The sequence below is a fragment of the Pipra filicauda genome, unplaced genomic scaffold, assembly GCF_003945595.2.
Source record: "Pipra filicauda isolate LSUMZ 115617 unplaced genomic scaffold, ASM394559v2 scaffold210_size2929891_pilon, whole genome shotgun sequence".
Classification (NCBI taxonomy): Eukaryota; Metazoa; Chordata; class Aves; order Passeriformes; family Pipridae; genus Pipra; species Pipra filicauda.
In genome coordinates this window covers 262105-277817 of record NW_024104322.1, presented here as the reverse complement: position 1 = coordinate 277817, position 15713 = coordinate 262105, and the positions used below count along the sequence as shown (strand labels likewise).

General features: G+C 40.5%; 1 protein-coding gene across 9 annotated transcripts in view; it reads left to right on the top strand.

Moving 5' to 3' along the window:
• ZMIZ1 (zinc finger MIZ-type containing 1) overlaps nucleotides 1-15713 on the top strand; it is a 348247-nt gene that overhangs the window by 324443 nt on the left and 8091 nt on the right. For 8 of the 9 annotated variants that reach the window (XM_027720707.2, XM_039380994.1, XM_027720705.2 and 5 more), the window contains 8 exons: nucleotides 1767-1977; nucleotides 3173-3278; nucleotides 3819-3979; nucleotides 4268-4335; nucleotides 6108-6176; nucleotides 6703-6950; nucleotides 9715-9878; nucleotides 15429-15677. In XM_027720707.2, coding sequence (XP_027576508.1) covers nucleotides 1767-1977; nucleotides 3173-3278; nucleotides 3819-3979; nucleotides 4268-4335; nucleotides 6108-6176; nucleotides 6703-6950; nucleotides 9715-9878; nucleotides 15429-15677 — 1276 coding nt within the window. The remainder of the gene's footprint in view (nucleotides 1-1766; nucleotides 1978-3172; nucleotides 3279-3818; nucleotides 3980-4267; nucleotides 4336-6107; nucleotides 6177-6702; nucleotides 6951-9714; nucleotides 9879-15428; nucleotides 15678-15713) is intronic. The other variant, XM_039380995.1, reaches the window with a different exon arrangement.

The window sequence follows — 15713 nt, the reverse complement described above, 5'->3', positions numbered from 1 at the left end:
CCTTTATTTAAACTTATTTTAATGAAGACTCATAGGTAAACTGTGCTCAGGTCTGCTGTTTTGAAAAGCTTGTTAATAGTGGGGAGAACGGATGGTCCTGTAATGAAGTCATTCCACATTTAACTGGGGGCTGGATGGATGCCAGAAAAATGAATTAGTCACATGTGTGGATGGATTTCGGTTTTTATAGAGAATGGTGGAATCGAGCCAATTCTCAATGTTTTTCTGCCAGTTAAAATATTCGGCAAAACCTCTCACGTGTACACACATAATGAATAGCAATGCAACTATTTCTCTCCCCACTGGGAACTTGTCATGGTTACGAGAAACAGAAAGGTTGAAGGCAGGGAAAATGTCTCCTTGAAGCTGGTTCAGCCTTCACACTGCTCGCTTATGAATAACGTCCCGTGGTGGAGACACTGCGTGCTAAGAACACGAGGGTCTCCCGAGCCCTGTCACTGCTCTGCGACATTGAGCAGGCCTGCTCACCCAGTCGGCTTGGGTTTGATGTCAGAGGTACCAAGCCTTGCTTTCCTCCAAGTTTGGATGGCTGTGGTGTGTTCTTGTGAGGTGAGAATCTGAGTGGAACTTGCAGAGAAAGCTTTCAAAAAATGGTTAATAAAATATTGAAAGAAAGCCTGAAAAGGCTTCATACGGATGGATTATGTTGAAAGGTCAGGTAATTTGTATTCCCTAAATTTCTTTTTAAAAAAAAACATGTTTGTGTCCAGTGCTAAATCTTGATGTTTTGAAATCCATAAAAGATTATGTTGAGTCAGATTGAAATCTTGGTAAGGAAAATGGCAGTTAAGGTGATGATCTCCTGAATGATCTGTTCCTCTTGGATCTTACAAAGATATATTCTTTCAGGAAACATGAAGAAATAAGCACACAGATTTTCAAGTGTGAATGATAAACTTTCAGCTGTCCTTTGCTGTCATGAACCGCAGAATCCTGACATTTTAGTTCAGTTTTCCATGTTCTTTTAGATTTCTTATTTAAATTACTCATTCCTAACACAAGGTTAACATCCTTTTATGAAACTGAAGTCATAGTCTGTACCCACTTAATTTGTGATTAACGTAATCTCAGCCTCTTCCTTTTTTGGAGGCATTACAGAACTAATTTCTGAGGAGCTAAATAGTGTGTGGAAATTATTATTGGAGAGGTGGGAGGAATTCATGCCCTGAAATAAGGTCTAAATTGGGTAGATTTAATCCACAGCTGTGTTAATTTGGAATCACAGAAACTGCAGTTTCAGTGAGGAGTGAGATACAGGGGTCATTTTAGTTTGGTTGATTTACCTTTTTTAAGTCAGGATTAGCTGTACTTGTATTTTGTCTGTCAAGCATTCATTCAAATGCTCTTTTAAATTCTGAGGTAGTGAAGAATCCAGTTTTCCAGCACACTCCACTGCTGCATACTGTTTTCTTGTTCTTAACACACAAAGGACATACATGATGTTGACATTCTTCTTTCTGCAGAATCACTCCATGATCTAGGTTTGCAAGGAGGTTTGAGATGTTTCTTTGGAAAGTCCTTTATAAGTGTAAAATATGAACAACTTTGGGGCATGCTTCCATCATTAATTCATCATGACTTGCTTCTGTTAAGGGCTTTTATGAAGAAAGCATGTTATCTCCTTATTGGCAGTAGTTGTAGAAAAATAATCTGATTGGGAAAGAAAGAACGTTCCCAGCATCAAAACGACCTCCCTCTGCAATGTGAAAGCAAAGTTAAAGGAAGATTTATTGGTTGTTGTACAGGTCTGACTTGGAGTTGCAGTTCAAGTGCTATCACCATGAAGACAGACAAATGAACACAAACTGGCCAGCTTCAGTCCAGGTCAGCGTTAATGCAACCCCACTTACCATCGAACGTGGTGACAACAAGACATCTCATAAACCTCTGCACCTAAAGCACGTCTGCCAGCCAGGAAGAAACACGATTCAAATTACAGTCACAGCATGTTGTTGCGTAAGTACCCTGAGCTCACGGCTGCAGCTGCTGATGCTGAGTTTGCTATTTAGAACAGTTTGCAAATGTTGCCTTAGCTGAAGGAGCCTTACTCTCATTTTTTACCATATCTTTTTCTGGTAAGGTTCTTATTTAATGATGTTGAAACAGTCAGAGTGCTAATATGGAAATTTTTGCTGCTTAATTATTGGAGAATGTAGTGGTGTCCTTCCAGTGTCTCTGACAATGTTCATGGTTTTGGGGAGGAAGGGAGTTTGATCTCCTACCGTTTACTGTGTGCTATGTAACAAGGTGGCTAAAGTGTATTAGTGTAGAAGTAGATTACTGGGATGAAGACTGTTGATGGTACTAATTTCATTAACTTAATGTATTAAACTGTGTTAGATTTGTCATGAAAAGATCAACATCATAATTGTTGGTGTTGGTGATGATTTTTCAAATACCTTTTTAGATTAAAAACTCATATTCCATGATGCACTCTCTAGACCATTCAGCTTTCCCCTTTCTCCTTTTCCATGGATTAGTTACCCTTGGGGATGAGTACTGTATTTTTAATGTAGACTGTTCTGCACATCCAGTCTGAGCCTTTGACTGTCCTCATGTCACTGACAATAAAGCAAGCTGCAAGCTCTCACAAGGTCACTGTGTGAGGCACGTTGACAATAAGCCATCCACTCATTTTGCTTTACTTCACACTGATGTTTCCCTGCATAATATCATTTATCTGATGGCTGAGAGCAGGAGCAGCATCCTGTGAATCCACAACGAGCTCTGTGTTGGGGAAGAAGATTCAGTTGATTCCAGGCACATCAGTCGCAGATCGTTTTCGTAACTTCCAACGTAGTCTGAGGGCAGACAGGTAGGCTAGACTGTGTCAAACAATCCAGGGTTTTAAAATAAACCCTGATGTCAGAGATTAATATGTCAGCCCTATGTACTCTGAATATTACGGAGGGAGAAAATGCAGAAAATCTTTACTTTTTTAAAGCCCTTGTATACCCTAAGCATGGGGCAACGTCCTGCACAGCGTGCAGAGTATCCATAAGGGAGCGCGTGTGCGCAGAGGAGCAGAACCAGCTTTCATATTTAAGCTCTCACGAAAGCCAAGTGTCCAAGGGAAGAGTGCAGCTCTGTTCAGGAGTGTGTTTAACATGTGTGTTTGGTTCTTTTCCTAACAGAATGTCTTTTCTTGCAGTCACACTTGTTCGTGTTGCAGTTGGTACACCGGCCATCAGTTCGCTCTGTACTTCAAGGTCTACTAAAGAAACGCCTCCTCCCAGCAGAACATTGTATCACCAAGAGTGAGTTTGCATTTTGTGTGGGTGATGACTTTGTAAAATGTCTGTGTTCAGTTGTGATAAGCTGTGTCTATGCAAGATTTACTTGTTTATTGATAACCTTAAGCTGTAATTGTCTAGAATTTCCAAAACACGATGTGGGTAGATGACATCCTTGGTATCCTCAAATGTTAAGGGCTATTTGGGTGGGGGTAGCAAAGTTCCAAGAACACAAGCTTAGTTCCTATTCCAGGAGAATCTCTGCTTTTCCCCCATATTTGTTTTTACCTACCTAAAAGACAGATTTATTCTTTTTCTATTTTAGGGCTGCTTTTAGTGCTTGTGTGGCACTTTATTTATTTGAGGCTATAGCTGATATGCATGTGTGTGATGACGTGTCTGTTCAGGAGAAAGTTCTAAATTACACAGAAGACAGCTCTGTCAATAAATTGTTCATTAAATTGACCCTTAAATGTTGAAATGTTGGTCTTTCAGATTTGTATGTTAGAATTTACAGTGTGCTTGTGCTTTCTCACACATACAAATACCCTTCTTCCTAAACAGTAAAGAGGAACTTCAGTAGCGTGGCAGCTTCCTCTGGCAACGCAACACTAAATGGGGAAGATGGAGTAGAGCAAACTGCTATTAAAGTGTCTCTGAAGTGTCCAATCACATTCCGGCGGATTCAGCTCCCAGCAAGGGGTCACGATTGCAAGCATGTACAAGTGAGTAGGTGCCAGTGGCCTGGCAGTATTCCCTGAGCCACATGTTGTTACAGTACCTTTAGCTCGGTTATCATGTGAGAGTGCCTGATGAAATGGCATTTATATTTGGCAGCCTAAATAATTAACTGTATTTATATGTTTAGTGTAGAGGAAGAAAGTAAGCTATCTGGTTTAGTTTTCATGTCAGTTTTGCTTTTGTCTAACTGATTCATTTAATACAGTATTCTCCCTTTATTTCCTTTTGTTTTGTTTTGTTTGTTTTTCTCCTTGTTACTTTCTGCTACCTAGTGCTTTGATCTGGAATCTTACTTGCAACTGAACTGTGAAAGAGGAACTTGGAGGTGTCCAGTATGCAAGTAAGTGCAACCATACTTCATGAAATGCAGTTGTACACAATTTGACCAAATTCAGATAATTTTAGAAGTCAAGAAGGGGAAAAAAGGAAGTGCTAGGAAATAAGGTGTATATGCCACATTTACTTAAGAGCATCAAATCCAATGAGAATTTTTGCAATATTTCACCACCCTTGATTATTAGAAATTTAAAAAGAGATAATGAAATATTTTCTCACAAAATATGTAACCTGCAGGCTCTCATTACAGGCTGTCAATGGGTTGTGTAGAGTTCAAAAGAGGCTCAAATATTTACATTGGTAAGGCAGATACCTACATAAACAAATGAACTACAAGTTTGTCTTCTCCTAGATTATGAAGTATAAGCAACTACTAGACAACAACATGCCATGGCAAAAGAAAGGATAGTCTATTCTAGAGTTATTTTTGTATAATTTTAATTTGTAATCCCCAAATTACTGAACTTCAAATATGTACATAGTGTTCAGCATCCAGCTAAACATTCAGTAAGGATGCCAAATAACTGTCTCAGGTACTGAGCTTTGAGTCATATAGATATGCAGTAAACGGCAGTGTTCAAGGAGAAGGGGAATTTTGGAGACTGGAACAGTTCCCAGTAGTTAAGTAGGAAATTAATTTGGATCCTCCAAGGTAAAAATCAACATCAAGTGCAAATTAAAGTGAGAGCAGAAAGCAGGAAGGATGCTATTCCAGAATAAGGCTGATTTTAAAAAAGGTAAAAAAATTTCCAAAGAACAGAAGTTTGGAATTGTCGCTTAAAGGAAAAGAGGGATGCATGTCTTTGGCATAATTTCAACCTTATGTTTTGACCAGAGAGCTGGTATAAGCAGAGGAAATGGAACAAAAAGCTTTGAAGTGGTTACAGACTGTCCGTCCTTATGTTTAACTGGGCACAAAAAATTGTGGGATGTTTGGAGGCCAGTTCAGTGTCTGTGACCTACTGAGCCCAGTCCTCAGTGTTAGGAGTGTGTGCCAGCCTCAGCTGAGAAGCCAGGGCTCTTTAGCTCGAGCAGCTGTAGCTGTAACAGCTTGTACTTGGTCTCCACGAGTCTCCAGTTCTGTGGACATGACAGGCTGGAGATGAGCTTGTTTCCATGGCTATCCATGACTGATACATATCCTAACATACAGGTGCTTTCTCTGAACTACCCAAACCTTTTCTGTCTTCTAAGTTTGGCTAAAAATATCACAAGAATTGGACGTCTTGCTTTCTTAATTCATGTGTTCATACATCCAGGCTAAATTTTTGTCCTGTTTCTCTAAGCATGAGCACCTGCATTCAGATCTAAGTGCCTACATAAATAAATCATTTCTGGTTTTGTTTTGTTCTGTCCCCATCTGTGCCAATCTTAAGTAAAACAGCTATAATACATAGTTACTTTGAAGCCATAGTACTGTGTAGCTCAAAAAAAAGAGAAAGATGTAATTTAAAAAATAGTGCTAACTGATGTTCACAGGAGAGATCTGCTATGTTTGAAAAGACTTTAACTTTGCAATGTATTTCACTAAGAAAAATTACTTACAGAGTGTGAACAGCTTGTGAACACATACAAGTAGATGTCTCCTTATCTCATCTGTTTGATGTAAATACTATTATCCTGGTAATGCAAGCGCAGAACTAAAATTGTTTGCCCAAAATCATTCTTGGATGATAAATTACATAATCAGCCTGCTAATTTCATCACTAATCTATCCTTCTTTCATCCCTAGCGATATTCTAACCTGAGGTTTGGGGTTTTTTTTTTCGTTTTTAGTAAAACTGCTCTTCTGGAGGGCTTGGAGGTTGACCAGTATATGTGGGGTATTCTGAACGCTATACAAAAGTAAGTGATCCTACTCATTTCTGATATCCAAGACTAGGCAACTAGGAGATATGTTAATGAGTACTGAGACAGTCACACCAACATAAATCTTGGTGATTGAACTTGAATGTTCTATTGCATGGCTCTTTGGTGGAGCTGGTGATACAGTGAATCAGATTCCATCTACTTCATAGGTCTTGTTTGGGTTGTCTCTTGATGGCAGCCTCACCAATGAAGCAGAGGGAAGAGCAAGAATGGAAGGTTTACTGCTTTCTTGTATTTACAAGCAGTCCCTCTGATTCACAGGTGGCAGACCACATCAATATGTTTGGATTTCATTGTGTGGATAAACACAGAAATGTGCTCTCACAGTTGCCTTTTTTATGACTTGCTTTCGGCACACATTTGAGGAATAAAAGATCTTAAGGTTGTATTCTACCAGAGCATTTCAGAACATTGGTGACCATGCAGTTTCTTATGGAAACTTCAGCAGAATTGATTTCAAAAAATTCAATTCATATGCTAAATTTTTCACGTTATTTTACAGCTCCGAGTTTGAAGAAGTTACCATTGATCCAACTTGCAGTTGGAGGCCGGTCCCTATAAAGTCAGATATTCACATCAAAGATGACCCAGATGGCATTCCCTCAAAAAGATTTAAGACCATGAGTCCAAGCCAGATGATCATGCCAAATGTAATGGAGATGATTGCAGCTTTGGGTCCTGGCCCATCACCTTACCCATCCTTACCCCCTCCTCCAGGAGGCAACAACTCCACTGAATATGGTAACCAAGGTTAGTTTTACAGATTTATGCACCCAGGTGGTCACTCTAGAAATCAGTCACTCAGTCAGCCTTGTGATTCAGGTATGTCAGTGCATCTTTTCAGAGATGCATGAGGAAAAACATATGGCTGCGTTTCTGAAATTCTGCATTAGTCTTTTCAGTTAAAATTCATATGTTTAAAGAAAAATATACTTTAGTAAGTAGTATGTTTTAGTAATGTATTTTAGTAATATATTGTAGTATTTAGTTATTTTATATTTTAAGTATTAGGTGCTTGTCATATTTATAGCCATGCAGCCCTCCCTGAATCAACAAACATTGCATGTTACCTTATATATTCATGGCCTGCCACAATATACATATTTCCACATTTTTTCTGTGCTTTTTCCCTCTGTTCCACCCTGAAGTGAAGACTCCCAGTATTACATAAGTTAGAAAGTAGAGACCTGACCCATTAACCCAGCTACTTGGGCCACTAAGGTTAACTTATGGCCATGTGGGTGACATCCAGTAGGCAACCCAGAAAATGGATGACTTTCAAAGACCTTTTAGTTGCTTTGCAAACACCTTTGCATTAGAAAATTACTTTTTAGTTCTCTACCCATGTGCTACCAGATTGAGAAACAGGGAACTGAACATAGGCAGTGGAGATAAGTTTTCAAATTACTGGTATGTTGTGAATAACTCAATTATAGTGACAATTCCGAAAATATGAAACCAGAGACTGTTTCTTTTGCAAGTAATATGACTCAGTTCAGCTCTGGGAAAAGACCAACTGTTCACACCATCAGAATCCCCAAATTGATTACAAGGTGATACATGTGCTTTTTGCAGGCATTGAAGAAAAATATGGATTACATGCAAAATACGGTTAATTTGCTCCAATGACTCAAAACTGGTGACAGATGATAAAACTTCTAAGGTTTTCAAACAGATGAATGATTACTATAACAAAGCCAAGAGCACAGAATCACAATTTTTTCACTTGTTTGGTAGGAGTGAAGTGCAGTCAGAGCATGAGAACAGAGCCATCTCTTCTTCACTGAGTTTCTGGCTCATAATCCGGAGCGGACAGGGTAGTCACGTACAGTGTGGGGTTTAGGGTTTGTGTAATGATTGCTGCCTAGGCTGTTATTTTGCTGCCTTCCCCTGTGGATCCTGTAGCAGAGGCAGTCATTGCTTCTCAGAGCCCTGAGTCATCAATGGCAGGTGAAACCCACGCTCTCCTATTTCCCCTGCAATAGGCATATCAGTGCAGCACACCAGGTTATCCTAAATGTCTTAGAGGTCTCTCCCTCAGCATGTGGCACAACTCTTACCACAGAGAAGGGCATGCTGCCTTATATCTTCATTCTCCACTAATATGTGCACTTTAGTGATTGCAAATAGATAACTGTTCTTTAAAGCAATGTGGTAGTAGTACTACTACTGTGGTTTTATGTTTGTTTATTTCAGTTTGACAGGAAGCATACCGAAGCTTAATTTGCAAATATAACAAATACTCAGTAAAAAAAAAACACATTCCAGCTGTCTGCTAATTAATTATTCCTGATGCAAGGCAAGACCAGCTATATTCTGTGAGACTCATCCAGTTTGCAGATTAACAAAATGAGAATTAGTAAGGCTCTGCAGTATTTACATGATAGATCAAAGTCCTGATATCTTTGAGGAGTACTCCTACATGGCTAATGACTTCTATTCCTCCAAGATTAAACTTCTGCTTGTGAAGCTGTACTGAAGAGCAAATGATGCAGCTACTTCAGTTTGTCAAACTCCCTTCTGGAGTTGAATATTTAAAACTGCTGTACTTCAGCTGACAATCTACAGGCTCTCTGTGCAAGCTCCAAAGCTATTCTGTTGTTTCAGAGCTCAGTATCATCCAGTTCAGTTGCTTTTATGAAATAGCAAAGTGGTTTTACTTCATTTTTTTGCAATTCGTAGCAAATAAGCCACTGATATCTGAGTTGGAAGTGTTAAGAGAGGGATCTTGACAGAAAAAATATGGAGAGTAAAATGCCTGTATTGGGATACATGCTTGCTTTAGAATTTAAATGAAGATCATTGGGCTGAGGTGGTGTGGCTTGTTTCAGGATGGTAGATGGGGCTATGTGTGTGTAAATTCAGTCATGTGAATTTTATTGGGGTTTGTGGGAGCAAGGAGAATTACATCACAGACTCCAATTAGATGTGAAGGCCTCTACTGTGCTATCTTAATGGAAGTTGCCTGTTTATCCCACAGAAGAAGAGGTAAAATAGATGCTGTACTATAAACTGCCACTGTGGCATCTTCCAGATTCACTTCTGTCAATTATTTTCATCAGAAACTGAAGCAATGCTACAATCTTACTGAGTGTGTAGAAGCATAGACATAAATAAGACAGGTGTCCTATAATTAATTTGGGACTTGGGCAGTCAGTCTCAGTTACACTGAGGTGCTTCCAAATGCAAATATCCCATAGAATTTAATATCCTGTTTTACTTCTCGGCATGGTTAAGTTTACACGGTGACTTGACAGTAGTTTTTCAAAATGTCAGCAGTTTTCAGTTAGTTACAACACATACATGGGTTATTGTAGGAGCCAGCATTTGAAAGCTGAGTGTCCCTTCTCCTCCCTGTTCCCCCAGCTCTCTTGGCAGTGGGGAGCACGGCGTGGTCACGTTCAGCGTCGCAGTTGCCCTGTGCTGTGCAGGGAGAACATCGCACCAGGCAGCTTTTAGAGGATACTCTGAGAGATCAATGTTGGGAAACAAATCGCATCTGTTTCTCTTTCAGGCAACAGTTACCAAGGTCATGGCAATTTTGACTTCCCACACGGGAATCCTGGTGGCACATCTATGAATGACTTCATGCATGGGCCACAGCTGTCGCATCCCCCCGACATGCCAAGCAGCATGGCAGCTCTCGACAAGCCTCTCAGTCACCCCATGCAGGAATCTGTAAGTAATGGTGCTGTGCACGTAGATTGGCCTTTGTGGGGATAAGGAGCTCTCATCCACCTAACGGACTTCCCTTATGAACTGCTTTTACTTTTGTGGATCCCTCACTTTGGAAGTTTGTGAAGGAGAATAGTCCTGAGAAATGCCGGAAATGTCGTTTTTTAGTTTCTGGCTGTTCTGAGTTTTTGGAGAAGCATTTCTGCACTTTTTGAATTGTCAATTAAGCTTGTTTATCTGGAAGAAAGAACCTGGCTTGGTGTGTTTGTATTAATCATTGTGCTGTGCGCTGACACATGAAAAAACCTGTACTTCATTCCCTAGGCCAGCAGGTCTGTGAATATCCATCTCCAGGAGACAGCTTGTTAAAGCAAGACATTGGCTGACTTCAAAGCAGGGACAATATCTTCCCTGGCTTTTTCCCTGAGGGCAAAATTTGCATGAAAGCATTTCATTGAGAGGGAATTCTACCCCTCAAGTAGCATGAAAGGCACCTTTACGCTGTTGGGAAGAGGACAAGCCTGTAGATTTCAGGGAGAGATGCTGCCTCTGGTCTGAGAGTATCAATATAAGAGACTAAAAAATAGAGGTTCCTCGGGTCTCAGATGGTGAGGCAGAACTGTGCCTTGGAAAAGCAGCTTGCTTAGAGCACTGAGTTTTCTGTACAGAACTTTATATATCTCCAGAAAATGCAGTACTGCAGTAGCTAGGTGATAGAAAAGCTACCAGCAGCATTTAGCTCTTAGGCATAGCTAGTCATCTATTTTAACTCTGTGTGTGGGGTGTGTATACATCCTTTTATGTTCATTTAAGTTACAGGGCAGGGGCTTTAAAGTGTGCTGTTACTGCACAGGAAGGATGTTTAACTTGACAAGTCATCTGTGCTGTGTCTTTAGTGAATCCTGGAAAGTACAATTTCAGAATGTAATGAGGAAATGTGGTAGCAGATGCTCAGAAAAAGCCTACTCAGTCAATGTCTCCTCTAGCTGGCAGTGGGTTTTCCAAGGAGGATGGTGAGAAATAGAAGAAAGTGGAGAAGAGAGTTCTTAGTATAATTTGGAGAGAACCCAAGTATCAAGACTATCTGCAAAGGAAGAGTCCGGAAACTGTAATGACTTTACCACTTCACAGGATAATAAAGGAGAACAAACATGCTGTCAACTTAATTTCACATTGGCAAATTCCACATACACAGCTTATCTGGTCTGAATTCTCTACATCAGAACCGACATCCAGTATTAGAATATAGTAGTGAGAGGAAATACTACCAACCTGAGCCACTCACAGCTGCTTTGCTTTGAATCAAAGCCACGGGGAATCATTCTTTGCTTCCCATTAACTAACACCTGTACCTCTTGACTTCATCAGTTAACTGCTATACCTTTGCTATAGTAGTTGCCCCTACCTGAAGTGGTTGAATATGAAAGTGAAGAACTTGTGGCTTTCTGAAAATGGGACTGCTTACAGATGATAGCAGAGGTGGAAGTTTCTCGAGGCTATGCATATTCCGGAGCTGTGGGAGTGTATTTGGGCAAATGTTAATAGACTTATGGTTCTGTGGGCTAATCTGCAGCGAATCCGATGCTTGGTTATGATAGCTGACAATTAAAGAAAACCTTTGCCTCACTTCTCCCTCATCTGTCATGATACTCAAGCTATACCATTTGGGAACAGGAAGCAGTGCTAAAGCAGATTCCACCTAGATGATGGAAGTGGCTGATTTTCTGTAACGAGGATCAGGTTTCAAGCCTTTTAGCGCAGGAGAATTAGATTGACCTTGTCACTGTGGCTGTGCAGCCTTTAGTCCATGCTTGAGGCCTCTTAGTGCTCCCACACAGCCTTTTCAGTGTATGAAATCTCTGCTTTCCTCTTTCTCTCTTACTCTCTTGCTTTTGTTCTTCTCTCACAAAAATGAACTGTTTGTCTGTAGTAGAAAGTCAGGAAAGGCATCTTTAAAATCACTGCTTTTAGAGAAATGCACGCCATTAACGCATTCCTAAATGTCTTTGGACACACATCTTCATACAAATGTAACTGTGAACACGCTGTGTGATTGAACCAACGTTTTAAGGTGTTACCTGTGCTCTTGACTGGCTTTGTCTTTCATTTTTGCACATTTAGGAGGTTTTAGTAGTTTGCACATACTATTCACTTCGGCCATTACATGTTTACAAGGTGAGTCAGGATCAGATGTTTGGTCCCTTTAGACCTGACGTCTCTCTTGCTGGAGCTGAATGCTGCTGAGAAAGTTCCTAATTTTCCTATTATGAAGATTTATGTGGTGGTCCCTACATAATGGTAGGCAGAGAAAGTTGATCCCTCCATTCTCCATAGGTCACTCCAGGAAATGCAGATGTTTGCTCAGTGTAGGTAGGGCTAGGTAACCCTGGCTGAATCAGTCAGAACTTCCTTCTCTCAACACTGCTGTTACACTCCTGTGGAAGAAGGAAAAAAGCAAGACCTGAACAGAAGGAATACCAGCATAGAGTATTGTGAGAGCTATAGAACAGATGCTACATTGCAACAGTGCAAGATTGCTACAGAATAGCTGCCACAATAGTACCATGTTTGTTTTTAGAAATTGTAAACAAGTTTTAGACAAAGGAGAATTCAGAGTTAGCTCTAGTTTAGTGCTCATTGCAGACAGTGTAAGGTACATGACTGAGCAATGGATGATCACACCATAGTTTCATTTACACAGTGAGGTGATGTGAGTGGTGCCACTAAAAAGTCATCGCTCTCGTTTCTATTTTCACTTTTCCTCCCTCTCGCACCAGCACAAGTGTTACTGCAGCCATGAAGTGATGTGGACCCACGTACTGATGTGATTGAAAACTAAATCAGGGGCAGGATGGGGAACATCAGGGCAGGCAGGGTGGTATCTTTTAGTGGTTTTGCTGGCTAACACAGCAAAAGAGTTGATAAAGCTATGACCCTGGTAATGGAGAGAGATATATAAACCATCGACTTAAGCTGGTGATTTTTTTTTCCCCCCACTATCAATTTTCTCCAGACACAGAAAGAATATTGTGCAGCTGGCAGGCCCTGTTGCTCTGAGCTGTACATCTCAGCACTCCTAGAGGTCACTGTTGGGCTGTAGAGTTGTGTTGATCTGTGCTGTTAAGCTGAAGATGTAGTTGTCTGCTATAAGCTTTTCTTTTATAGATTGTAAATGTTTTAAGAGTGCCAAAGTTTATACCTCTAAAAACAACTCTGGAGTTAACCTTGTAACCTATGTAAGCCAAGGCAACTTTGTTAGACTCTGCATTCATAGTGCGGGTTAGTGTTTTCGAAATAACATTGTGGGAGTTGCAGCTGCAAGCTAAACATGCACAAAATATGTTACTTAAAATGTGTTTGCACCACAGCAAACTTATCATTAGTTACTGAATGCAAATGCAAAGATGTTGTGGTCCTGAGCATTTTGCTTTTTCCAGGTAGGCTGGTGTAGTTGGTGGCCAAAGTCAGATGGATTCTGAACCTGCAGTGGCTCTTTAAAGATTATGGTGGCCCTAATACTAGGAACAACAGTTATCCAAGGACCCAAGTGACTGCCTTATTGACTAAATATTTGTGTGTGTGTGTGTGTATATATATATATATATATATATATAAAATCATTGCCTGTATAAACTAGAATTTCTAACCTCCTTATTTGTTTTGAAATTTGTCTGAGAACATATTAATGCCTCCTGGTTTAAATAATTACTGATATAAATGTGCCAGTATGACTCTTCCTTTGTGCATTCAGGGATTTAAGAGACTGTCTTAAATTGTTTTTTACTCTTCGTTGTTATTATAAACTTTCTTAATTTCCACACTTTCTGTTGCACGTATCCTCAGTGAGTGAGGAAGGACACAGTACTATTTGGAGAGACATCTGCTTACTCTTGGACTTTTGTATAGTTTTTAGGCTGCAAATTCATTTAAATTAAAGTATAGTCTGTGGGCAGATTTCGTACAAATTTACCCCTAAGGTAACAACGATGTTGTAGAATATTTTTCAAGTAGTCAAACTCTAATGGAGAGATGTGTATCAGTACTTAAGATCCAAATGCCGTGTTGCCGATAGAATCCTGCTCTTTCCACAAACCTTTGTAATACCAAAGTATTGAAAAGGACCCCTGTTTTGCCGAGTACTGACTATCCCAAGGGATCAATATTCACAATTCAGTTTTTCTAAGAGTGGTGAAATGTCTTTTTTTAAATGCTTATTTCTCTATTTTTTTTTTGTGGGAACATTTTAATTAAGTTTTGTAATAACCTCCCTTTTGCTTTCTAAAACTGAAGACTGAGGTTAAGATAACCTTGCAGTTTACTGTGATATGAGAGGGTGATTACTGACATAGCATTTTGCTGGTTTCTGTTGGCTTGGCTGGATGATTTTCATGCTGTTGTTGTATGTATTTGTTCTTTTATTTCAGCTCCACTTTGTGGCAATATGTAGCATTCCTCAAAAAATGTCTACATTTTTTGTTTCTCCATATACCCAATTAACATGAGAGATCTGATTCTGAAGTGTTCAGACTCATGGTACCAAGGTCAAGCCCCAGAGAATCCACTGGCATTAAATATGACATGCAGCAGAAGGAAAAATTGGGCTTGTGCATTTTTATTGCTTCTCTGTCATGTGAGAAAGACTTTGCCCCCCATTCTTCAGTAACGGGGTTTGGAAGATGCATGTGGTTTGGTAGTTTATTCCCCACAGGAAACAAAAAAGAATGCTAAGCTTTTGCTGGAGGACTCATCCACGGCATGAATACAAAAGAGCAGTGTGATCATTAGATCGGTGTAAGCCGAGGCAGTGTACTTGGCAGTCAGCAGGTGTGCAGCCACCTACAGCAGCTTGGCTGATGGTGGGGAGTGTGCTACCTGAAATGACTTGGTTTTGTCAGCCATCAGAACCCATGAATGTCAGCAAGGAAAACCTTCAGCCCTTCAAAGGGGTGTTGCATTTTGAAAAGAAAAGGAGGGGAGGAGTGGGGAAGGGCCGGTGTTTGCAAGATGTTTGTAATGAGCTGAAACAGGAATAGGCTGCGGTGTCAGGAAGCTACAGAATAAGGGAGCTGAGCAGAAATTATGCGTTTTCTTGGTTAATGAGTTTCCTGGCGTAGGGATCATTATTCAACAAATTCTCCATTCATTCACAGAATATTTTAGGGCAAAAGCATCTGCCTTGCTAATGCCGAGCAGCACCCATAAGCCTCCTTCCCTCCTCTTTGGGGTTCATTGTTTTGCATCTTCAAGCACAGTTTTCCACATTACAAGGAAGCAAACCAACAGCACAAATCCACTGTGTTTTTTCCCCCTTGCAGACAACCTCCAAAAAGCTGAAACACTTCCTCCAGCGTTGGGATATGGAGTTTTCTTTTCCAATTGCGCTTTTTCATTTCTTTTTGGTTTTTTTTGGTTCGTTGGTTTTGTTGGTTTTTTTTGTTGTGTGTGTTGTTTTTTAATTCATTTCTTTTTATAACATGCAGTTACAGAGTCAGGCACGCGAGCACTGTACCTTGTGGCCTCACTTTCTTTTCCTGCTTTTTTCCTCCTCCGCAGATCCCTCATCCCGGCAGCACTGATCAGTCCCATACTTCCATGCAGCAAGGTTTGCACGTCCCTCACCCCAGCAGCCAGTCAGGGCAGCCATTACATCACAGCGGGCCTCCTACCCAGCAGTCCCGGCAGCCACCCCCGGCCGCTTCTAGCAACCATCCACACAGTGACCTGACCTTTAATCCCTCCTCAGCCTTAGAGGGTCAGGCTGGTGGACAGGGAGCACCCGACATGCCGGAGCCCTCGCTGGATGTAAGTCTGTGTCATACTCTCATCTGCCTGCCATAG